The sequence below is a fragment of the Protopterus annectens genome, chromosome 6.part0, assembly GCF_019279795.1.
Source record: "Protopterus annectens isolate FY-2018-M chromosome 6.part0, PAN1.0, whole genome shotgun sequence".
Lineage (NCBI taxonomy): Eukaryota > Metazoa > Chordata > Ceratodontiformes > Protopteridae > Protopterus > Protopterus annectens.
The window spans coordinates 874,546,787-874,572,395 of NC_056737.1; the positions used below are offsets into that span (position 1 = coordinate 874,546,787).

The window sequence follows — 25,609 nt, forward strand, 5'->3', positions numbered from 1 at the left end:
CATGACATTGTGCGTTAACCCATGAGTCTGGCACCAGTCATCTGTTTGTGTTAGACCCCCTCTTAAGCTGTTTGTGCTATGGGGGAGAATCTGTGGTAGAGCCCAATTTGCAGTCATCTGCAAACTTGCAAACTTGGTCAGCCAAAAATATTCTTATATCTAAGTATTTCACTTTGGTTATTTGTTTTCTGAATGTCTTCTTATTCCTCTGAATCTTCTGAGTTTCTGAGATATTATACTCACAGACTGTGAGACTGTGACACAATACTCAGTATACAGGCTATCAGAGGTTTATACATACATAGTAATACTTCGGCACAAAATATCCTTCATCGTTGTTCACTGTGTTCCTTGCCAATACATACACACAGACTGTCAATATATCTCTAGAGCTATCTACATATATGTGTCTATATCAATATCTTTATATATATATATATATATATATATATATATATATATATATATATATATATCTATATTTATATACCTATAGGTTCATAGGTTCATAGGTAGGTACTAGGCTATTGGCCCTAGGGCCTATACAAGCCTAGCCAAAAATGTACCCCGGCTTTCACCACCCAAGAAAATTATTTTCCTGTGCCCCTGTCAAGCAGAACCACAGAAGTGATCCCCGGGGTGAATTTCCTATTACCCATCCAATCATAAAGATTTTTCTTGAAGAGTGCTAATGAGGAGCTCTGTTTGACATAGATAGGTAGTCTGTTCCAGAGTATGGGAAGTCTCTGGGACAGGAATCTATCCCTCCAGCATGTTCTGTTTATTGTGGTGACAAGGTTTAGGTCCCTAGATCGTGTAGCTCGGAGGGATTGGGATTTCTTTAAGTGGAGCATGTCCAACAGCTCTGAGTTTGACATAGCTTTATATGTTAGGCAGAGATCGCCTCTGAGTAGGCGATATGCGATGGAGTAAAGCTGGAGTTTTTTGAGACGGTCTGCGTAAGGCATCTGTACGAGGCCAGTAATCCTCTTTGTGAGGTATTTTGGCGGCCTTTCCAGTTGTTGTAGATGTCTTGTGAGGTACATACCAAAAGGGGCATTGTACTCTATAATGGGTCTAATGAGTGATGAGTAGGGGGGAACAATGACCTCTTTTTTTCCTGGATGAGAAACCTTTTGTGATGAGGTGTGCCACGTAGAAGGATTTCCTGACCACTTTGGCGATGTGATTATCAAAGGAGAGACTACTGTCCACCTGTGTCCCAAGGTCTCTTATCACACTTTCGGTGTTAAGTAGAATACCACCTATGTGGTAGTTCATGGGTACAGAATTTTTACCAAAGGGGATGACAATGCACTTTTTGACTTTGAGCTTGAGACCATGTCTTTGACAGCAGGCATCTGTCTCAGTGAGGCCCTTTTGTAGGATGTCCACATCGTTAGGAGTTTGAATTATGGCTCCTAGTTTGCAGTCATCTGCAAATTTAGTTAGCCAAAGACCTTCTGTGTTAGCCTGTACTTCAGAGAAGTAGATACCAAACAGGAGAGGACCCAGGACTGAACCCTGTGGTACTCCACTTGTCACTGGTCTGAAGTCTGATTTGGTGTCTGTTACTTTCACAGTGTGGGTTCTTTCAGTAAGCCAGTTGGCAACCCATCTTGTGACATAGGGATTTATACCTAGTTTAGTGAGTTTATCTATAATTCCAGAGTGGGGGATGGTGTTGAATGCCTTGGCGAGATCTAGAAAACTGTGTGAACCACCTTACCCTCATCCATGGCCTTGGTGACCACTTCAAAGAAGTCTATCAGGTTTAGGAGACATGATCTGCCTTTTACAAACCCAAACTGTGTGGGGTCCAGGGTTTGGAGATCTCCAATGTCTTTGTTTATGAGTTCCATGATTATACGTTTCATGGCCTTGCAGACGAGGCTTGTCACGCTAATGGGGCGGTAGTTCCAGGGGTCTGTTGTGCCCCCCCCCCCTTTGTGGAGTGGGATAACTGTCGCGGTGTGCCATTCAATGGGCACAAAGCATGAGGTGAGGCTATGATTGAACATGATACTAAGGTGGGGTGCCAGTTCATTCTGTAGTTCATGTAGAAGGCAGCCTGGGACGTTGTCAGGTCCCATGGATGCTGTGTTCTTGGCTTTGGAGAGTGAAGTTTTTACCTGTGCAGCCGTGATTACAGGAACATTTCATTCTTCTGGTATAAAGATGGGTCCTTTAGGGGGTGAAGGGGGTAAAGTTAGCACTGAACCTATCTGCCAGGATGTTGGCAATATCAGTTTGTTCTGTATATTTAGTGTCATTGTGCTGTAACTGAGAGCAGATCTGAGTGTTGCCATTGAGATTTTTAACATAGCTATAGAATGCTTTGTGGTTGTCTTTAGAATTAGTGGCAATTTTGTTTTCATAACTAGCTTTGGAGGATTTTATGAGGGATCTCAGCTTCTTACTGAGGCTGACCAGGGAGTTCCTCCAATCATGGGATTTTACTCTTTTTTGCAACAGTTTTTTTCTTCTGTTGTAGAGTTTGTTTATGGCAGAAGACCACCAGATTGGCTTCCTTTTTTGGAGGATAGCATCTTGGTTCTGTTAGGGATAGCATGATCCATGCACTCTATAAAGTGTGTTTGTGTAGGATTCAGCAGTCATACCTCTATTGTCCATCTGTATGGGTGTCATGAAGTTTGCCACTTCTGTCTTAAGAAGCGTGCAGTTGGCATTGGAGAAAATTTTTACGGTTGTTTTCCTAATGGGGGGTGGGAGCAGGATGTGGATGTCTAGGGTTGTAGAAACCACAAAAATAAAGTCCAAAGCACACAGTAGAACAATACCACAGATGAATGACTCCAGTGCAATCCAGAAAACTTATTTAATCCACTTCAAATCTTGAACCAAAGTAGTAAAATTACAAATAATTATTCTCTCTAGCGCCTCGGCAAACTTGCCTTTACAGAGTAAAATTTCAACAGTTCATTACACCTACCCTTATATACACTTAACAAAACACTCCCATTCAATTATTCAATTATATTATTCAATTATATAACCATTTGAGAATCTCAATATGTATTTAAAAACATAGTATACATTTAAAAAAATAAAATTGCAACATTTATAATAAACTTTTCCATGAACAGTCATGATTAAGGCCATTTGGTCTTAATGTATTAAATTTCAATATAAGGCATAATTCCTTTTTCCTTAATACTTGTTTTATATGCTGTTCACTAAAATATAAATTATTTTGAACACTATCCAACACTGTAACTTTTAAGTTATCTGGTTTATCCTCATGATATTTATAAAAATGTAAAGCTAAAGGACTACTTTCTTTGCTATTTTTGATGTCTCTAACATGCTCCTTTATTTTACAGGACAATGTTCTTTTTGTCTCTCCAACATAAAACTTCCCACACGGACATTCTATACCATAAATAACTTGTAATGAATTACAATTAAATGCCACCTTAGTTTCAAAAGAAATTCCATTAATAGTTTCAAACTGTTGCACTATATATCTACAAATAGTACATTTGCCACATTTTTTGTACCCTGATATTTTACTTGCTTATACATTTGCATGTTCTGTACTCTAAAATGACTGTGTACTATGAAATCCTGAATACTTCTACCTCTTTTATATGAAAAATTGATTTTATTATTTTTCAAATAATCCACTTCATTCTTAAGTAAATTCCAACTATAAATTACTCGTTCCTTAACACATTCAGATAGTAAAGAAAAAGTAGAGAAAAAATATATAATATCTTTATGTTCTCTATCTTTACTACAATATCCATTTCTATTATTTTTTCTTTCATTTCTAACCTTTTTCAGGCTGTATTTTAAATTATTTTCATGATATCCTCTTATTTTAAATTTATTATAACTTAATAAATATTCCTTTTCCTTTATAATAGGGTTACTACATAATCTCTTCACCCTATGAAATTCAGTATATGGAATAGCCTGTATAACATGTGGTGGGTGATGACTTGTTCCATACAATACTGATCCAGCTCCTTGAAATTTCCTATGCACTTGATATTGTACCAATTGATTATTATAGCCCTTCAAGGTAATATCTAAATATTGGACTATTGTTCCAACTTGTAACCCATCGAATTTTATACCCATTCTATTATTTTGTATTTCTTCCAAAAACTGTTTTACATTTTCTTGTCCACCTTTACATATAAACAATAAATCATCAATATAACGGAAATATTTGCAAACATATTTTACATAAAATGGGTTAGTATATATATGCTCGTTCTCAAATAAACCCATAAAAATATTTGCATAACTGGGGGCAAAAGCCGCCCCCATTGCTGTACCTTGTTTTTGCTTATAAATATATCCATTAAATTCAAATATATTATTACTTAAACACATATCTAACAATTCTAATATATATTTAGTAACTGGAGTATCACCCATAAAGTGCTTAATAGCAAATAATCCATCCTTATGTTTTATACTTGTATACAAACTTACTACATCTATTACAACAAAATACATGTTGTCCTCCCATTGTATATTCTTAATATGATCAATAAGATCAAAAACATCCTTAATATATGAGGACAACTTACATACATTTGGTAGTAAATGTGTATGCAAAAATTGTGAAACATTCTGTAAAAAACCATTAGTAGCTGAAACTATAGGTCGTCCCGGAGGTGGAAAAACATTTTTATGTAATTTGGGTAAACAGTAAAAGCATGGCATTCTAGGGCTATTAATATTAATTTTTTCTTTTATATCCTTATAGGAAAAATATTGCAACCTATAACCTTTGTCTATAATATACTCATAATTTCTTTGAGCTTCTAAATAATCATTTAATACTATTTTTTCATATACTTCCTCATTTGTTAAATGTGCGTAGCACATATCCAAATATTGAACAACATTTAATATCACCAATTTCCCACCCTTGTCTGAAGGTTTGAACACAATATTATAATCTTGTCCTAAGTTAATCAAACTATTCCATTCTTCTTTTGTCAAGTTATATTCTATCTGTCTTTTATTTTGATTAAAATAATAAAAATCAGCCTCTATATTATGTGTTAAGGATTTATATAGATATTTTATGCTATCATTTCGTTGTGGAGGTATGAAGTTACTTTTCACTGCAATTTTACTAGTATCTAATTCGGAATATTCGATACTATTTAATTCCGAATCACATGAATAAAATTCATCATCTGTATTCATTGTAATTGAATTAATATTTACCACTTCCATATTTTCACTATTACTATTTTTATCATTTATAAAAAAATCCATGAGATGTAGTTTGCGTGAGAAATTAAATACATCAGCTTTTAACATATGAATTCTCGGTACCACAGTGGGAACAAACTTCAACCCTTTGTTTAACACATTTAAATCGCTCTGTGTCAATACACGGCCAGATAAATTAACCACATACTCACAGTTCGATAGATGTTCATTTTCTGGGTCAAAATCAATACCATTTCCCCCTTTTATGTGAGCGCTGGTTACCATACCCTCCCCTCTGTGGTCCCTGTCCATTCCAACTCCATTTCTGACTGAAACGGTTATCCTGAAACGAATCTAGACCTTTACTGTTCCCAGGATTTGGAAGAACTGGAAACTCTTCACTATCAGAATCTTCTTCTGTGTGCGACAAACCACTTTCTCCAGAAATTCGCCCTGTTCCTTCTCCGCCGCCATTATTCTCTGCTCGCTCAAACTGCACCCGTTTACGTTTCATCTTGGGATTTGCTTTCAGTAAAAACGCCCTCTTGCTGTCGTAATCGCGTAAATCTCTATGTAATTTATTCTTTTTACGCTCATCAACTCGGATTCATATTCCAGTAATTGTTGATTAGTTTTTACTAGAAACTGTTGCAAATCATCACTTTTAATTTTGTTACAAATATCCACACATAGATTTTTGATTTCTTCTCTCAATTTATGTTTTTTTAGAATGTCTCTTTCTATTAATATACGAACCCATTCTTAACTGCAGCAATGAGCAGCTAATATCCATCTCTTATAAAACTGCTTATCTTCAGCATTAGTAAGGTCAAATGGAGTGGAAGGATTTTTTACAGTACGTAAGCCTCGAGGAGTAATGTCCAACTCCTCATAACGCTGTAAACTTTGTAAATTTAAGAAAACAGACGTTTCTTTATACAACAATTTCTCTATTTGTACAAATAAGTCCTGAATTTCAGGCGCAACAGCTGTTTCCGATTTTTTGCCAATTCTCGCAAAAGGATTCTGCTGCCACAGTTTTCTTTCCTGCTGCCATTTATTGTATAATGCTGAGGCTCTTTCAGGAACAGATATTTCTTCTCTACCTGAAATATTGCCCATATTACCCATATTGGAAGAGCCAGCTGATCCATTCGAAGAAATAAGAAAACTGTCAATAGATTTCTGCGTATTGTCCATAGCTGATTCTCTAAACATCCTCGGTAAAGCAGCAAAGGAGTCACTGGCCATGAGGAAATTATAGAAACCACGAAAAGAAAGTCCAAAGCACCCAGTAAAACAATACCACAGAAGAATGACTCCAATGCAATCCAGAAAACTTATTTATTCCACTTCAAATCTCGAACCAAAGTAGTAAAATTACAAATAATTATTCTCTCTAGCGCCTCGGCAAACTTGCCTTTACAGAGTAAAATTTCAACAGTTCATTACACCTACCCTTATATACACTTAACAAAACACTCCCATTCAATTATTCAATTATATTATTCAATTATATAACCATTTGAGAATCTCAATATGTATTTAAAAACATAGTATACATTTAAAAAAATAAAATTGCAACATTTATAATAAACTTTTCCATGAACAGTCATGATTAAGGCCATTTGGTCTTAATGTATTAAATTTCAATATAAGGCATAATTCCTTTTTCCTTAATACTTGTTTTATATGCTGTTCACTAAAATATAAATTATTTTGAACACTATCCAACACTGTAACTTTTAAGTTATCTGGTTTATCCTCATGATATTTATAAAAATGTAAAGCTAAAGGACTACTTTCTTTTCTATTTTTGATGTCTCTAACATGCTCCTTTATTCTACAGGACAATGTTCTTTTTGTCTCTCCAACATAAAACTTCCCACACGGACATTCTATACCATAAATAACTTGTAATGAATTACAATTAAATGCCCCCTTAGTTTCAAAAGAAATTCCATTAATAGTTTCAAACTGTTGCACTATATATCTACAAATAGTACATTTGCCACATTTTTTTGTACCCTGATATTTTACTTGCTTATACATTTGCATGTTCGGTACTCTAAAACGACTGTGTACTATGAAATCCTGAATACTTCTACCTCTTTTATATGAAAAATTGATTTTATTATTTTTCAAATAATCCACTTCATTCTTAAGTAAATTCCAACTATAAATTATTCGTTCCTTAACACATTCAGATAGTAAAGAAAAAGTAGAGACAAAATATATAATATTTTTATTTTCTCTATCTTTACTACAATATCCATTTCTATTATTTTTTTCTTTCATTTCTCACCTTATTCAGGCTGTATTTTAAATTATTTTCATGATATCCTCTTGTTTTAAATTTATTATAACTTAATAAATATTCCTTTTCCTTTATAATAGGGTTACTACATAATCTCTTCACCCTATGAAATTCAGTATATGGAATAGCCTGTATAACATGTGGTGGGTGATGACTTGTTCCATACAATACTGATCCAGCTCCTTGAAATTTCCTATGCACTTGATATTGTACCAATTGATTATTATAGCCCTTCAAGGTAATATCTAAATATTGGACTATTGTTCCAACTTGTAACCCATCGAATTTTATACCCATTCTATTATTTTGTATTTCTTCCAAAAACTGTTTTACATTTTCTTGTCCACCTTTACATATAAACAATAAATCATCAATATAACAGAAATATTTGCAAACATATTTTACATAAAATGGGTTAGTATATATATGCTCGTTCTCAAATAAACCCATAAAAATATTTGCATAACTGGGGGCTTTTAGCTTGTGGTCGGATCTGACCAACGAGGAGCTGACCTCTGGTGTGGAACACCTGTCACCCATGTTGGTGATGTCCAGGTCTAGGATATTGCTGCCTCTGGTGGGGGTGTGGATAAGTTGATCCAAAGTGTTGGAATTGATGTTTTCCAGAAAACATTGAGCAAAAGAGTTGGTACATGAGTAGTTTTCCCAGTTAATGGTAGGGTAGTTGAAATCACCCATTATTAGAGTGTTGGTTTGTACCTTAATATTTTCCAGTGTATCAAGAAAAGAGGAGTGGGAATCCTGGGGCATGGTGGGGGGGTCTGTAGCAAGCTACAATCTGGATTGCAGTTTTGCCCAGAGTTAGTTGAACTTGGATAATCTCGAATGCATTATGCTGAGCATCTAGCTTGGAGGTGTGGATATCCTTAATGAATATGGACACGCCTCCACCTTTAGTGTTTCAGTCCGGGTTTGGTGGCCGAAAGGTGTGGTATGAATTATAGCCTGGTAATGCAGGGGTGCTCTCTGGAGCTTTGAACCAGGTCTCTGTCACTGCACAGATGTCAATGTTCTCCATTTTAAGAAGTGCCTCGAGTGAGTGCATTTTGAGGTTTAGCCTTCTAGCATTGAGCAGCATTACCCTCAGATTTTGCTTGCTTGTACCTCTTACGGTGGTGAATTTGTCATTTGAACCTTGCCTAAAAAAGGCACTATAGGGGTGGCAAGAGCGTTTGCCAGTATCTGGAATCCCAAGGGCAACAGGTGCAGGCCATCTCTGGCGAAGCAGCGTGGTCTGTCGATCATGTCATTCCAGGCAGACAGAGTCTGGATTCCCTTAGAATGACACCAGAAGCTTAGCCAATTGTTAAAGTCAATCATTTTGTCCTTGTACTGTGGTGTCATTCTGGGTGATGGCAGGATGCTACTCAGGGCTAGGGTCATACAGTCCTGGGCTACAAGATCAGAGAGCTCCTCTATGTCTCTTTTCATGTAGTCCAGGGAGGTACGTCTCAGGTCATTCACACCAACATGAACAATGACAGAGTCATATTTGTACTTGTTGTGGAGTGACCTGAGTGTGTGCGTTATGTGGCGGATCCTGGCACCTGACAGGCAGATGACAGTAACTTTTTCCTTGTTTAGCCTGGTGAGTGGAACATCAGTGTGCCTGACTACAGAGTCACCTATGACTAGAGTGTTGGGTACATTATGCCTTATGGGCTGTAGTTGAGTGGCACACTGAGTATGTGGACTATGTGTCATTCAGGTTGTGTTGGGGAGTGGGGGTTGCTTGCATTTCTGCTTTGGAGGTCTCTGTTGTTTGGACAGATTAGTACAGAGAGCCTCCATGAATGTAGGTGTGTGTTTTGTGGTTCTGTGTGCATGTTTTGGTGGTGTAGGTTTTGAGGGACTATGTGATGAGTGTGGTGTGGTGCAAGTGTTTACCTTCTCCTCTTGACTGTCTAGGCCTGTCTTTGGTAAAGAGAGCTTTGCTTCCAGTTTGGCTATATAAGTGCATCTCTCACAGGTCTTAGTGTTGGGTGGTAGGAGGATGAGAGGGTTGTCTGTGTACATGAGGCAATTGCTGCATTGTCTCAAGATGCCCAGATTCATCAGGTAGACAGGAGAAAACATCGGGAGATGACCTTTAGACATGCCTGAATAGGTGCTTATTTATCTCATTCACTCCAGAGCAGCTCAGGAAGAGCTGCCTGCTGAATTCCACCATAGGAACAACAGAGCAGCCTGAGCTCATTTTCAGAAAATCCATTTGTAATACTATACAGAAAACAAATGCTCATAACTCTTTAACTATAAGAGCTACACTAAAAATGTAAACACGAAAGTTGTTCCGCAGACACTGACCTTTCCAACAGTGTAAATGTTGATAGTGGATATCAAAGTCATAATGAAATATTTGGAAAAGAATGCTGATATTGTGCAATTTTTTTAATTTTTTGGAAAAGCAAAGCACAATATCTTGGTCTATGTACCATGCAGACCCATACGATTTTAATTTAATTTGTTAGTATGAATGTCAGCTTTAAAATGATACCTTAACCATTACTGTGTGATGCTCCTTTCATGAGATATTCACAGAAATATGATTAATGTATTATTTCTCATAATTGATAAATAAACAAAGCATAATATCTCATCACCTGTAACAGACAGAGCCTACATATCAGTGTAGAAGTTGTGCATCTGAATGTCAGCTTCAAAATGACGCATCATTTGTGTGATTACCATGCTCCCTCGCAAAGATATGGGCATAATAATGAGAAGTATTATAAATGTATAATTTTCATATTCGTACAAGACTAAACAAACTGTGATATCTGTACGTGTGTACAGTGCCTAGACACAGTTCTTTTACCATGATGTAAGGAGTAACACTGTCTTCAAAATGATGCATTACTTCACACAATGTGGTGCTCCCTTGCAAAGTTATTTACCAAAATATGAAAAAAATCATAATTTCCATAACCTAAGTCGGAAACAAACTTTGATATCTGCCTATGAGTACAACATACAGGCACCATTCTTTTACCATGTTAGAACTATAAATAATCTTTTCAAAATGCGTTATTACTTAGCACATTCAGATGCTCCCTTGCAAAGTTATTTACCAAAATATGAAAAAAAATCATAATTTCCATAACCTAAGTCCGAAACAAACTTTGATATCTGCACATGTGTCAAACATACAGGCATAATGTCAGACCTGGCCCCATCCCCATGCTGTGTTATACCACCCCTTCTCTCCTTTCATCCTTATCTCTGCCACTATTGTATGGAGACTGTCAGACCTGGCCCCATTCCCCATGCTATGTTATACCACCCCTTCTCTCCTTTCCTCCTTATCTCTGCCACTACTGTATGGAGACTGTCAGACCTGGCCCCATCCCCATGCTATGTTATACCACCCCTTCTCTCCTTTCCTCCTTATCTCTGCCACTACTGTATGGAGACTATGTCAGACCTGGCCCCATCCCCATGCTGTGTTATACCACTATGTCAGACCTGGTAAAATGTATTTTCAATGTGTTGGGCCAGATCTAACATCTGCTGACTACAGAAGTAATGCAAACCAGGGCTAGTAATGTCTTACTATAACAGAGTATGGCCTTCCAATCAGTTCTTTGCTGTCATCACATAACTCAATGCCAAAAAAAGGAGAGCATAAATCTAGTCCCCCCCCACACCAAGCCATTCCATAGTCTGATTACTTGGCTAGTTCTCCATTTCTCCCCACTGCCATAAACAGAAACTCTCAGTGTGCATACTTTCTGCTTTACCTCTACAATGATTACAAATACTTGTATTTTATTAAAAACTTTTACTTCAAATTTTGTAGCACAAACACTAACAGACATTTGCTAAACAAAGTAATACAGTCTCACAACGAGAACAGACTTGGCATTACAACTTCTATGCTTTTGAAACTTACATTCTCTGGAACGGCACAAACTCACATTGAAAGAAAATGCATCTGGCCATTGGCATGTTATGTTTGCCTTTGAGCTGTTTTCAAACCATCAGCCTCTTGCACACATTATTCACTAAGCGGTTTCCTGTCTGTAGCGACACTGAAAAGACTACAATTTTGTACAAAAGGCCAAAACTGCTTATGTGATAGTGCACATTCCCAAAATGCAGGTGTGCAGTAGAAGAAACCCACCATAATACTGAGCTGAAAACAATGACAGTATGCAGCACAAACATTTCAAATGTCCCTCCTCACCAAGTGTCTCTGATCCTGTAACATAAAGTGAACGTCACAATCAAGTAAATCACAATCTAAGTAAATAGAACAAAACTCAGAAAGCTGTTCGCTTCTGATGTAACAATGAAGACGCCAGCATGAAGCCAAACAAAAAGAAATAACACACAAAGCTTACTGCAGTTACAGATATCAGCCACAACACGATCTATGTGCACACAAGACTTCATAAGGCAGGATTTGCAAAGCGATACACTGGCAAAATTCAAAAAGACACCACCAAACACACGTGCTGAATTGCGATGAAATATTACAGTTTCAATTAGCGAATACAGGCAAATAGACATACACATACAGATAAAAAGGCAAATATGCAGTACAATTTCAGTAAGTCTAGAGGACATGCATGTGCACTAAATCAGCCAGAAAATGACAAATGTCCATTACATTTTTAGGATTAACATACACAGGATTAACTTTAGCGACACATAGTATTGTTACTCAAACACCGGGCAACTGGGGAGCCACTTGCTCATGTTAGATAGTAATAACTGCAGCAGTGCTTGTAAGGCTTTTCTGCTGTTTAACATTGGATTACTTCTGAAGCATAATTTCTTGTCATTTGAACGCTCCGCTGTGGATCTTATATACAATATGACTCTGGAAGATTTAGCAGGAGATAAAGCTACAGAAAGAGACCCCGACAGTGTGGTATTGTGCCTGTTGGCGACGGACGAGGTGGAGGACCAGGACATCGCCCTGCAGATTCACTTCACTCTCATTCAGGCATTCTGTTGTGAGAATGACATTAGCATTTTACGAGTCACTAACATGAGTCGGCTGGCAGAAATCTTGGACACCGGCGTGGGCAGTGGGGGCACTGCGGAACCACTCGACCTACATTGTGTTTTAATCACTAATCCTCATGCATCACCGTGGAAGGATTCTGCACTCAGTAAGGTGATATGCTTTTGTCGAGAGAGGGATACATTTTTATGCAAAGATGTTAACCAAAAGTTACGTACTGCATCTGGGCCTGAGGTTTTTCAATATCTTAACATTATAGTCAAATAATTGTAGCTGTAAATGCCTGACAAGGTACACTTGAATGACTAGGACCTTAGACCACATCTATGGAAAATGCGGAAGTGGACAGGTGAGAAGTAATTACATCTGGCTTGTAAGGTGAAATGTTAAGTGGGTTCAAAGCGCCAAGGCACGGAACAACACGTCCCCCCCCACCCCTCCCGCCAAACAAGGAGGAGGTCTCTTACACTTTGTTTATAATTGCTCGGGTTTAAACTAGCCTCTCTTACCACCAAACCGTGGGGTTGGGAATCTTAGTACCACAGTTATGCAAGGTCCAACAAGTGCAGTCTACAGCTATTTATCAAAACTATAAGACGGAGACGGTCTCCAAAGGAACATAAATCACTTTACTACAACACAAAACAGAATACCTTCACCACTTCCACTTAAGCAAGCGGTTACCGCCAAGTTCTGTGTAGTATTGGGAGACTGTACTCAGTGATAGGAGTTTCATGGTGCTAGCCAACGGATGAATAAGCCCACTGGAAATAATTAAATAACCCCCTGACAAACTAAAAACTGACAACCATCGAAGCTGCAAATAACTTGTTTGTAAGTCCTATGAAGTAGTTAAACTTAAATCTTATTAACATATGGCGAGGAATTTATGGCTATGTACATACGCAGAGAAACGGATAATAGACTCATCGACATCAGTTACAATACACCTTAGAAAAGACAAATTGGATCGTCACAGCAGGTGTTCAAATATCAACTATACACATCTACGACGGAACATCATTACCGTTTCTCTCATCGGACGCTGTTTTAGAATCCAGTTTGAGGTCATCATCTGCCAACGCCTTCCCAAAAACTATCAACAAAATAAGAAACCCAAAACGCAACACCTGATCAGGAGCCATGGCACTAAGTGCGGGTACCAATACACAATAAGCCCTGGCTTACGAACTCTTCCTACCAACAACAGTTAACTTATTTTTAGGAAGTTGTTTTTGGGAAGGCTATTATCCAAAAACAGCGCACGCACACTGAGTGTTCTGTGTAGTCTGAGCGCAGCAGAATATACAGGATTTCAAAAGGATTGTGTAACTTAAGTTGCTCAGGAAGAACCTCCACATGCTGAAAAGTTACAAAATGTTAACTTTGGGACAAAACGGTTAAAACTGGGGTGGAGTAAGAATATTAATATTATTATTATACTTGCATACAAACTGCAACGCAACTGCTTAGCAACCGCTCCACATTCAAAAACAATAATAAGGCCTGTGCAGCGCCAAAGTACAAGCACCCGCTGTCACCCTTACAAGAAATCGCATATTAATCATAAATTAAGCATCAAATTAATCTAATTTACCCAGCAATGAAAATTTTAAAGAGACAGCACCGCAGCAAGTAAAACTTCTGTAGAAGTCCGTTCACATAAAAAAATCAGTCCTCATAAAGCAAGAAAACCATGTAAGCTGTAGCAGGACAATATGTTACCTTATCTTACCTTACAGATCAGAGATTAAATGGTCTGTAGAAGAGACTTGCAGCTTGTTTTGAAAATGTACTCAGATCTACGGTGCAGGTCTTTCTTCCCGTAACTGCAGCAAAACTCCCCTGGTTCGTTCAGTTATCAGCAGGATAACTAGAGGGGTCCAGCAGTAATTTTTACCATAGCATAGATAAAGAAAGGGAACTTTTACTGCTGGAACCCTTATTTATTGGGACAGAACAAAGGGTTTTAGGTCAAGGGGTGGGAGGAGTTAAGTGTACTGTGATTAGACATAACGGCTTGCATAGAAAATCGGCTTGCTATGAGAAGAAAGTACAGAGTGACTTGCAAGCCGATTTTCTCTGAGAAGTCAAATATAACCACCACGTAATTGTATACTGAAAATTAAGCTGACAAGGTAACTGACAGAGTTCAGTTACTTTTTCATCTTAATTTTCAACAGTGGAGTTACTATCTGACTACAAAATTAACTGCGCTGGGAGAAGGCACTCTGGGTTAACAGAATGGAATTGCTATCTTCTCATGGCGCACTCGGTGCTAAGCACAGAGGCGCCATGAGAAGGTACTCGGTGTTAATGAGTTATTAAGTACTAAAAACTGTTTTCCTCTAGACAAGTGAGGAAAGTTGAGTGCTGTAGTAATTTGTAACTTATTTAGTGCTTACAATGAGTTCTGAACAAGTGCTGAGATCAAAGAAACAGATGAGTGCTAAAACTAAAAAGCTGGCTAGTTGCAAGGGAAATTTAAAAAAACAGACTTTAGGGCGCCAGGAATAGTTTAACCCAAGTTAAGTGGGGGGGGGGCTTAGGAGCTCACAAACAGTCCTGGACACAGCAAATCCGTTCCTGACCTGCCACAGGAAAGGAGGGGAAGCAAGCTTAGAATTTTTTTTTTTCCAGTAAAGTGGAAATGGAGAAATCTGGAACAAAAGTTAATTCAACTTTAAGAATCTGAGTGGGTTGGCCTTCACAAATGTTCTCTATTAGATTGAGTGAACTAATGACACTAGACTGGGAGGAGTGTCACAGATCAAATATACAGTATGGGCGGGCAACTGCAATGCCTCCAAGTATAAAAACACACAACACTAGGGAGGGTGGATGGGAAAAAGTTAAAGCTCCTAGCTGTAGCCACTAAATGAAAGTTTTAAACAGATCAAGAAGCAGACTAGAGAATGCTTTTAACAGACAAAAATGCACATAAAGGTTCAGATAGAGCAATCACAAACAGAAAATACAACTCTCAGTTATGTGTCAAAGGAAAAAACTTCAAAGACCAATACACGTAAGGTTTAGTTAAGGCATATTTATTTACTTGCCGCAAGGAGACAAAAACATGCAAATACAAGGATTTGTCTAACTGCTAACAGGAAGTATGCTTATTCTTATACTATTTTACAAGACATGGCCTTCTATGGCTGACGTACTCAAACACAACTTTCAGTATTGTTCTACAGCAGATGTTACTCAGATTTTCTGCTGACATGACTAGATTTGTGAGAAACTTTTGAGAAAAAAAACCTGGCTTTGGTGGGCACTAATTCGTTTACAAGCTTCCATTGTACAGTGTTACATTTCAAGGTACTCTTCTAATTCAGATACAAGCAAATGCTGATTGCAGTTCATATTTTCAAACAGGCTTTGTCCTAATTATCTATAGCTTCCACAGCTGTGTATTTTCTCACAGCACAAACATAACTTCTTGTCTAAGCTTCATACAAGTAGTATTGTTCTATTCATTATTTTCCTAACATAAGCAGGAATCATCTGCTTCTCAGTAAATTTCCAAGGCACAAGCAAGATTCTAGCTAATAATACTAGGTCAGAAAAGCATCTGCAGTTTGTACAGATTTATGCAGTATGAAATAGAATAAATGTGTTAACCCTTTTCAAGCTCTAAATGCACTAAGCATATTACTAATACACACATTAATACATATTTTTCTGACATTTCCCCCCTTTTAATACTTTTATTCTACTTTCAAAATAAGCATAAACAGTTTGTTTTCTTCTCCTAACCTCTTCCACTCAGGATTTGCTGTTAAGAGAGTCATTCAGTTTAAACTTATGAAAGCATTTTCAATCTTTTAACAGTTCTTCAAACTCAGTACTTTGATATAAGGTTTCAGAAACTGACATGTCTATAAAATCTTTAATCAGTCTTTTCATGCAGGGGATGCCACAACAAGCACATACTCCCAGTAGGAGCATTCCTACACAAATGGCAATCAGGATGTTCATTAGGATGGTACCCCACCCCCAAACCATTTCTGGAAAAAGTCCATCAGTGGATTTGGGCCTGGTTTGGTCATGGCCAACACTTGCTGAATTACTTCAAGATGATTGTCTATCTTGTGTTTATGGTCAGGAATATATGAACAGCATTCTTCTTGGATTAAAGCGCAAGTACCACCTCTCACCGCTAGGGTGAAGTCAAGAGCCATGCGGTTCTGAAGCACTACAGTTCTCATAGCATTCAGTTCATCAGTCACCAATTCGAGAGCGGAAAAAGTTGCATTACTCATTACTTTGAGAAGTTTTGACAGTTTTCTCAGCTCCCAGATCGATTTCACTGCTCCATATGCCGGTAATATGCCTGCCCACGATATAACGCTATCACTCAAGTCCATATGTGTCAGTCCTTTACCAATGGAATGATGGTCTTTCCAACGCACATCGATTTGTCCCACTGGATTTATAGGTTTCTTGATGACCTCTCGGACATTTTGAATTTTTCCTCAAGGCAAAACTGCAGTGTGTCGTATGGCCGGAACCAGGTAACCCAAAAAACAACTGCCGGACCAATTCTCAGGTAACCATTTGTATGCCTTCCTGCCACACACAAAATAACAGTCCTCTACTTTAGTAGTAACTTTGCTATGAATATACACTCGCCCTGCATGAAACATTTTTCTATCAATTATAGACAGTTGTTTATAAAGAACAGAATTATGTTTTATTTCATCAAGTGTTTTATGCATCAATCCAAGAAATGAATCATAGTTTGCATTACAATAAAGATCTATATTGTTACCTCTAGTGTAACATTTATAAGGAACAGTCACATTGCAATTGCTCCAACCCACCTGAACAGTATCATTTTTATAAAAACACACAGTTCCCTTTTCTGGAACAGACAAGTGCAATGCTATTTTATCTTGTGATGTAATGGTTGAGGTATCATAACTCAAGTTCTCCCAGGTCTCATTGACCCCTAGGGGGACTGTAGTCATTAATAACCCCCCGTATGCTGTCGGCAAAGCTGTGCAAATCCAGCAATTTGAAACATTGAAAGTCTCAGCATACACATATTTAATTGCTTGGTAAGTGTTAAAGTTTGGATGCCAGTCTATGAGTAACGCTTCACGTTTATTCAGTTCAGTCCATGTGGCTCGGAAAAGGAAAGGCCACAACAAAAAGATTATTGTCACTAGTACAGTTAACAGGATGATTATGCAATACTTCTGAGGAAAGGGTTGTTCTGCATTCCTGTTTCTTCTGGACTCTATCATTTTTACTTTTGGCATGTGACAAGATTTTTGTCCAGTTCAAAGTTTTTTACTAATTTACAGTGCGTCAGGTGCATCCAGGAGGAGCGCTCCACTATCTTGACTGCAGTGGGTATCGACAGAAGCACTTGATATGGACCTTCCCACTTTGGCCAATTCTTTCTCTTTACTGTCTTCACCCAGATCCAAGTTCCAGGGGACACTGCCACTTCTGACGGTCTGGTTCATTCTTTATCTGAAACAGAATTTGACTGCAACAAATATTTAGAATTTAACAAGTTTCGCATGTACTCAGCTAGTGTATTGTCAGCTTCCTGGTCTGTGGGCATGAGAGATTTCCACTGAGGTATATAATAAGCCCTTCCAAAGAATTTTTCAAAAGGAGTTAATCCTTTTACATTCGGAACAGATCTCATGCTCAACAGTGCCAGGGGCAGACAGTACACCCAATTTCTTTGTATTTCTACTGTTAACTTCCTTAGCTTATTCTTTAAAATCCCATTATGCCACTCTACTAGCCCTGCAGATTGTAGGTGATACGCACAATGATTTTTTAAAGAAATACCAAAATGTCTACTTAACTGTTGCATGGTCTGGTTTACGAAGTGTGTGCCACTGTCACTGTAGATCCTTTCTGGAATGCCGAATCTAGGGATGATTTCTTTAACAAGAACTTTGGCCACAGTTGCTGTGTCTGGATTTTTAGTCGGAAAGGCTTCCACCCATCTGAAAAACATATCTACAATGACAAGACAATACTTCTTATTTTCACATTTATTCAACTCTATGAAATCCATACAGATAGTATGAAATGGATACGGTGGAATAGGGAAACTCCCTTGCTTGGGCTTTAACGCCCCTTGTGCATGATGTTTATTACAAACATGGCACATCGAACTGAATTTTTTAGTGTAATATAAGAATCCATACGTCGTGAACACTTGGTTCACCAGCTGTACCATCCCCCCTGTTGAGACATGGCACTGCCCATGGCTCAACAAAGCTGCATATCTAAACAAATTAGATGGCAATATCGGTTTTCCTTCTTTAGAGATGTACAGCCCCTTTTCGAGAATTGCTCCTCGTTTTACCCATCTTTGTTTTTCAACTTGCGTAGTAAGTGTTTGCATTGTCTTTAACATTTCTAAGTCTAAAATCTCAGAGGGTTGTAATTCCTCATTCAAAATAAATACTTCTGAAGCTGCCTGCTTTGCAGCTGTATCAGCTCTCGCATTACCTTTTGAAATCCTGTCCTGTTGCTTGGTATGAGCTGTGCATTTACAAATAGCTACTTTCTGAGGTAACTGAATAGATACTAAAAGATCTAAAATAAACTGTGCATGATTGATTGGTTTGCCAGTAGATGTTATCATTCCTCGATTTTTCCAACATGTACAGTAGAAAAAGCATACTGGCTGTCAGTAAAAATGTTCACACATTTACCCTTTGCTAAGGTACATGCCTGTGTCAAGGCAATCAATTCTGCTGCCTGTGCAGATAAATTGTGTGGTAAAGATTTTGCTTCTATAATCTCAATATCAGAAACTACTGCATATCCTACTAGGTTCTGTCCTGCAGGACCCCTTTTGCATGAGCCATCCACGTAGTATGTCACCTCGGCATCATCCAAGGGAACATCCGTAATGTCTTTTCTAGGCAGTGTCTTTTGCTCAATCACCTGCAGGCAGCTATGTGGTGTGCCATCTGCAGGGGTTGGGAGCAAGGTAGAAGGGTTCAAAGTTGTACATCGTTCAATTGTCATATGAGGTAGGCTCAACAATATAGTTATACAGGAAAGATGCCTAGCAGGTGAAAGATATGCTACCTTCTCTTGCAGTAAAATAATCACGACTGCATGAGGCACTCTCAATGTGAGAGGGTGGAACAAAACTACTGAGGCCGAAGCCTGTACTGCCATTGCAGCTGCAAATACTGCTTGTACACAGTGGGGTAAAGACCGTGCCACTGGGTCCAGTTGTGATGAATAATAAGCAATAGGGCATTGCTTGTCCCCATGCTGCTGTGTTAACACTGATGTCATATAACCTTGCTTACAATCTACAGTTTGGAAAAAACGTTTATGATAGTTTGGTAATCCCAAAACTAATGAGGATGCTATTAACTGTTTCAGTTTGCAGAAAGCAGATTCTGCTTCTGGTGTCCATTGTAACAAATCCTGTGCTGCCATAGACTTTTTATAAATCAGGTTAGTCAATGGTGCAGATTCCAAGGCATAGTTTGGAATCCAACTCTGACAAAAATTAGTCGTACCCAGGAAGGACATCATTTCCTTCTTGGTAGTGGGTTTTGGTGCTTGCAAAATCGCTACTTTTCTTTCCTCATCTAATGTCCTACCCTCCTTGGATATTACATATCCTAGGTATTTAACTTGTTTTTTTCCAAAGCTGCAGTTTATTTTTGTTTACTTTATGTCCTTCAGTGGCTAAAATTTGTAATAGCGCTATGGTATCTTCTTTACAATCTTGCTGGGTGGGGGCCGCCAGCAGGATATCATCAACATAAAGTAAAATCTGGCTACCTCTTGGTGGGGTAAATCCTGCCAAGTTGCTTGCCATTTCTTGTGAGAATATTGTTGGACTTTCACAATACCCCTGTGGTAGTCGCTTATATGTATACCTTTTCCCCTGAAATGTGAATGCAAACCAATACTGGCTGTCAGGGTGTATCAGTATCGAGAAGAATGCATTGCTGATATCTACCACAGAAAAATATTTCTGTTGAGGTTTTAAATCATTCAACAGGGTGTGTGGGTCTGGCACCGTAGGTGCCCTTGGTATTACTGTGTCATTTACAGCTTGTAAATCTTGGACCATACGCCACTCTCCATTCGCTTTTTTAACAGGAGATAAGGGTGTGTTAAATGGTGAATCAGGAGATTTCACCAGCACCCCTTCCTTAAGTAAAGCTGCTATAATAGGTTTGATTCCTACCTCTGCATCTTTTCTTAAGGGATACTGTCTTTTTTTGTGGTCTAAATGCTGACTTTGGCATTATAGTAACTGGTCCCACTGTACGAATAAGTCCTACATCTGATTTTCCTGTTGACCAGAGAGTTTCTGGTATAGTCTGTAAGGCATTTTCTTCCTCCTTCAATAGGAGTGCTAATCAGCTGTCCTTGCTAGACTGCAAGTGTACAGCTGGGTGGGTCTGAGTTAACCAATTCAACTTCTGCATTTGTATTCTCTGTTCTAACAGTTCTAACTCTGTTTTTCCCATCTCGTGACTTTTTCTCCTAAGTCTACCCATTTTACATTCTTGTCCTTAGTTAAGCTAATGTGTGGTAATCGATTCGATTTATAGAGTGCAAAGAACTCCTGGGGCAATGAACAGCTGGCTACACTGTTGTGTCCCAGTACAGATTACGTAATATCAATCTGTTTGCATGATTTCTAAACAATTCTTGCTCATATTCCTTATCAGGTCCTGGTGTGTTACAATAATACAGAGTACAGTGCAACAAATGCTGTTTATCAATGTCAAGGGAGGGAAACTTGCTGATGGCTACGTTCATCAACTCTTTGGTCACTGCCCCTGGACAAGTCGTAACCAAGTCCTGGCTGTACCAATAAATCATTTTACCCTCCGTTTGTACTGCAAAGGTATCAATTTGTCACTGTGCTTCCATACCCTGCATAGTCGGAACTACTGCTATACCAAATAGCTGCATAAGGTCTCTGCCCAAGAGGTTTACTGGGCATTTTGCAGAAACAACAATTTTGCTTTTCTGGGTCAATCCTGAAACAGGATCAGTTATCACAATATTATGGGAGATGGGCTCCCGATACAGCTGTCCATTAGCTGCTTTCACTAATATGTAATCAGGTGACTCTGAGTTCTCTGGCAGTTTGGAGGGTTGTATCAGGGTCCGTGATGCCCCTGAGTCACACAAGAATCTGACTTCCCTCCCTTCTACCAGGAGTGTAACTTCTGGTTTCGTGTCTGCTAAATAGAGCTCTAAGCTCAATAAAGCCAAATCTAATATTTAATTTTCTTCACTATCCGTGACTTCCTGCACTTCCTCTATTTCTTCTGTCGCATTCTCTACTCCTTCTATCACATTATCATTTGTCCCTTCTCTGCTATCCCCTTCTAGTGATTCCTGACTATCATATAGTCAGTCCTCACCCTCCTTATCTTCCGTGGTTGCTTTTTTGTTTTTCTTGCAATCCCTTGCCAAGTGTCCCTTTTTACCGCATTAAAAACATTCACCCCTTTTCTTTCACCCTTCAAAGTCCTCTGATTGCTGATCAGATTGTTTGTTTCCCTGGGCATTTCTCTTGCCCTTTTTCCCCGGACTGTACTGCATAAACTTCTGCTCCATCTTCTACAGAAAATACTTGGGCTTTCTTTTTCTCTTTGCTATTAAAATGCCTTTCAGCATGCCTAGCATATTCAAGTAATGACTGTAACCTGCTTGTATGATGATTTACCATGTGCTTTGTAATAAAGCTGCTTATGGGTGCAATACTGCCTTTCAAAAATGCATTCTTTAACTGCTGCTCATATGGGGAATCATGTGGCTGATCTTCAGGAACCTGCATTCCACAGTGGTTATTAAAACATTCTAATAGTCTGGCATAATATCTGTCAATAGTTTCACATTCCTGTTGGATGCATTGATTAATGCAAGTCCAGTCTGCCCTAGGCTTCCATTTCTCAGAGATTCGGTCTGTAAGACCTTTCACTCTGTTGTCTAATTCTGCGCTGCTATGTAGGAGGGGCCTGAGCGCAGCATCACGGGAATTCCAGTCACCGCTAATCATGTGCCAGTCTGGTCCCACAATTTGTCTGACTACTTTTCTATACCTCTTCTCCGTTTAAATTATAACTTAGCCTCATTCCTTGCAAATCTTCTAAGAACTTTCTAAAATTAACTTTTGGATGAGGAATTCCCTCAGTGGCTTTCCGGATGTCTTCTGGAGTCCAGGGTCTATGCACTAGAATAGTTGGGTCCTGACCTTCTTGCCCTGCCTGAGGATTAGGCCCTTCTATAAGTGGGCACATTTCTTCTTCACTCATAAATCGTGAATGTCTACCCATTTGATGTAACTCAATGTCCCCTTTTGAGTTTCCTGCCCGTGTTCGAGACCTGGTCTCGAAGGGATCTCTAATAAACGGTTTCGCTTTTGTAGTGTCTCTACTTACAGTGACAGCAGAATATCGCAGGGGTGGACTAACTTGTTCACTTGCCTCATATTCTGGTAAGGGGGGGTGGAGGGGCTGATGCTATTGCTAAGTTATTGTCCTCCTTATCTAAAAACATCGCTTTTGAATTATTACTCTTTTGTTCCCTTCGGTTTACTTCCTCAATCCACCTGTGTGCCTGAGGAATTCCTAATTGACGTTGCTTTTTTACCCGACCTTTAGAATCGGTTTTAAGTTGTTTGACAAGTTTGACAAGTGAAGCTTTTTCTAGTTTACCATCAAATTCATACTTATTAACCCATTTTTAGTAGTATTTAATATTATCAGCACGCTGCGACTGCATGTATTTCGCGTCTTCGGTTAATGGCGGATTTTGGGATCTTTTTGTACAATTATTACCCATTTTGTTCTACCCTTTTAATCATTATGTAACTCCTTATTTTTAACGTGATACCATAGATTTTGTTATAGTCTCTTCAGAATGACTGCCTACCTGCTCTGTTTCCCTGATCTATGACAAGACAGTAATCTTTTTGTCCCTGACTTGTATAAACAAAGTCTTAACAAAATAAATACAAATCTAGTCCCTGATCTAAAACAGAAAAAAAAGGTAGATTCACCTTACCTGAACCTTCGTGATTGATCACCTGGTTCGAGTAAACCCATCCTTCAGTCGCAGATCAGAAAGTGGCTGGCCTCTCTTGTACGACAATTCAGTCAGAGGGCTTTTCAACTAAGGAGAACCGATGTGGTTTCTTCCCCGTACGGTTTCAAGCCACCTAGCCTGTCTGATCCGAGGCAAAGTGAGGATTTCCGGTCCGAAGGACCAATCTGTCAAAGGAATAAACTTCAAAGACCAATGCACGTAAGGTTCGGTTAAGGAATATTTATTTACTTGCCGCAAGGAGACAAAAACATGCAAATACAAGGATTTGTCTAACTACTAACAGGAAGTAGGCTTATTCTTATACTATTTTACAAGACATGGCCTTCTATGGCTGACGTAATCAAACAAAACTTTCAGTATTGTTCTACAGCAGATGTTACTCAGATTTTCTGCTGACATGACTAGATTTGTGAGAAACTTTTGAGAAAAACAACCTGGCCTTGGTGGGCACTCATTCGTTTACAAGCTTCCATTGTACAGTGTTACATTTCAAGGTACTCTTCTAATTCAGATACAAGCAAATGCTGATTGCAGTTCATATTTTCAAGCAGGCTTTGTCCTAATTATCTATAGCTTCTACAGCTGTGTATTTTCTCACAGCACAAATGGAACTTCTTGTCTAAGCTTCATACAAGTAGTATTGTTCTATTCATTATTTTCCTAACATAAGCAGGAATCATCTGCTTCTCAGTAAATTTCCAAGGCACAAGCAAGATTTTAGCTAATAATACAAGGTCAGAAAAGCATCTGCAGTTTGTACAGATTTATGCAGTATGAAATAGAATAAATGTGTTAACCCTTTTCAAGCTCTAAATGCACTAAGCATATTACTAATACACACATTAATACATATTTTTTCTGACGGTATGAAAAAGCAGTTTATAGTTAAGTAGTTTTAAAACAGTTTAAAACAGTACATAAATGCAGTGAAACAATAAAAAAGCTTTATAACAGTGCAAAAATATAGTAGATCAACTATATAGCACAATTATAAGCGTTTCAGAAGTGCAGTTCAGTGAAATAAGTGTAAGAAATAACTTAGCCTGCTCTTGGAATCTTAAGGAATTTTCACTTATGCAATGCAATCCAGAGCCTGACAATACAAGCAGAGCCTTTATAAGACACAGGGTTTATATAGCAGTAAGAATGGAAGAGTTGAGAAGATCAGATTACTCCTCAGCCCCTGCTATTACCCAATCACTCGTACTACAGAAGGTCAGGAGGCTTTGTTACTCTCAATAATGAAGACAATCAGCAGAAAATGGCTGCCAGAAACACAAACAAAACTTCCAGCCTACACAACAGGCCTCTATCAAGATTATGCCACTTGAGCAGAACACAGAAACCTCACTTTAAAAGCATAGAAAGAACACCCACAAACAGAAAATCCAAGTCTCAGTATGAAAAAGCAGTTTACAATTTAGTAATTTAAATAAAACAAAAACAATATAGTAATGCACACTATTACAGTTCCTAGCTGTAGCCACTAAATGAAAGTTTTAAACAGATCAAGGAGCAGACTAGAGAATGCTTTTAACAGACAAAAATGCACATAAAGGTTTGGATAGAGCAATCACAAACAGAAAATACAACTCTCAGTATGAAAAAGCAGTTTACAGTTAAGTAGTTTTAAAACACTTTAAAACAGTGCATAAATGCAGTGAAACAATAAAAAAAGCTTTATAACAGTGCAAAAATATAGTAGATCAACTGTATAGCACAATTCTAATAATTTCAGAAGTGCAATTCAGTGAAATAAGTGTAAGAAATAACTTAGCCTGCTCTTGGAATCTTAAGGAATTTCCACTTATGCAATGCAATCCAGAGCTTGACAATACAAGTATCTCTCTTCCTCCTTTCTAAACAGATAGAGGAGTATATCTATATGATTCATATATATATATATATATATATATATATATATATATATATATATATAGAGAGAGAGAGAGAGAGAGAGAGAGAGAAATAGATATAGATATATGTTTTCCACAGTATTAGTTGATGTTAGTGAA

General features: G+C 38.2%; 1 protein-coding gene across 1 annotated transcript in view; it reads right to left on the reverse strand.

The window, feature by feature from the left end:
• The window catches only part of DYNC1H1 (dynein cytoplasmic 1 heavy chain 1), a 3,754,902-nt gene that overhangs the window by 3,032,246 nt on the left and 697,047 nt on the right, over positions 1–25,609 (reverse strand). The window contains exon 16 of the mRNA XM_044073590.1: positions 18,955–18,998. Coding sequence (XP_043929525.1) covers positions 18,955–18,998 — 44 coding nt within the window. The remainder of the gene's footprint in view (positions 1–18,954; positions 18,999–25,609) is intronic.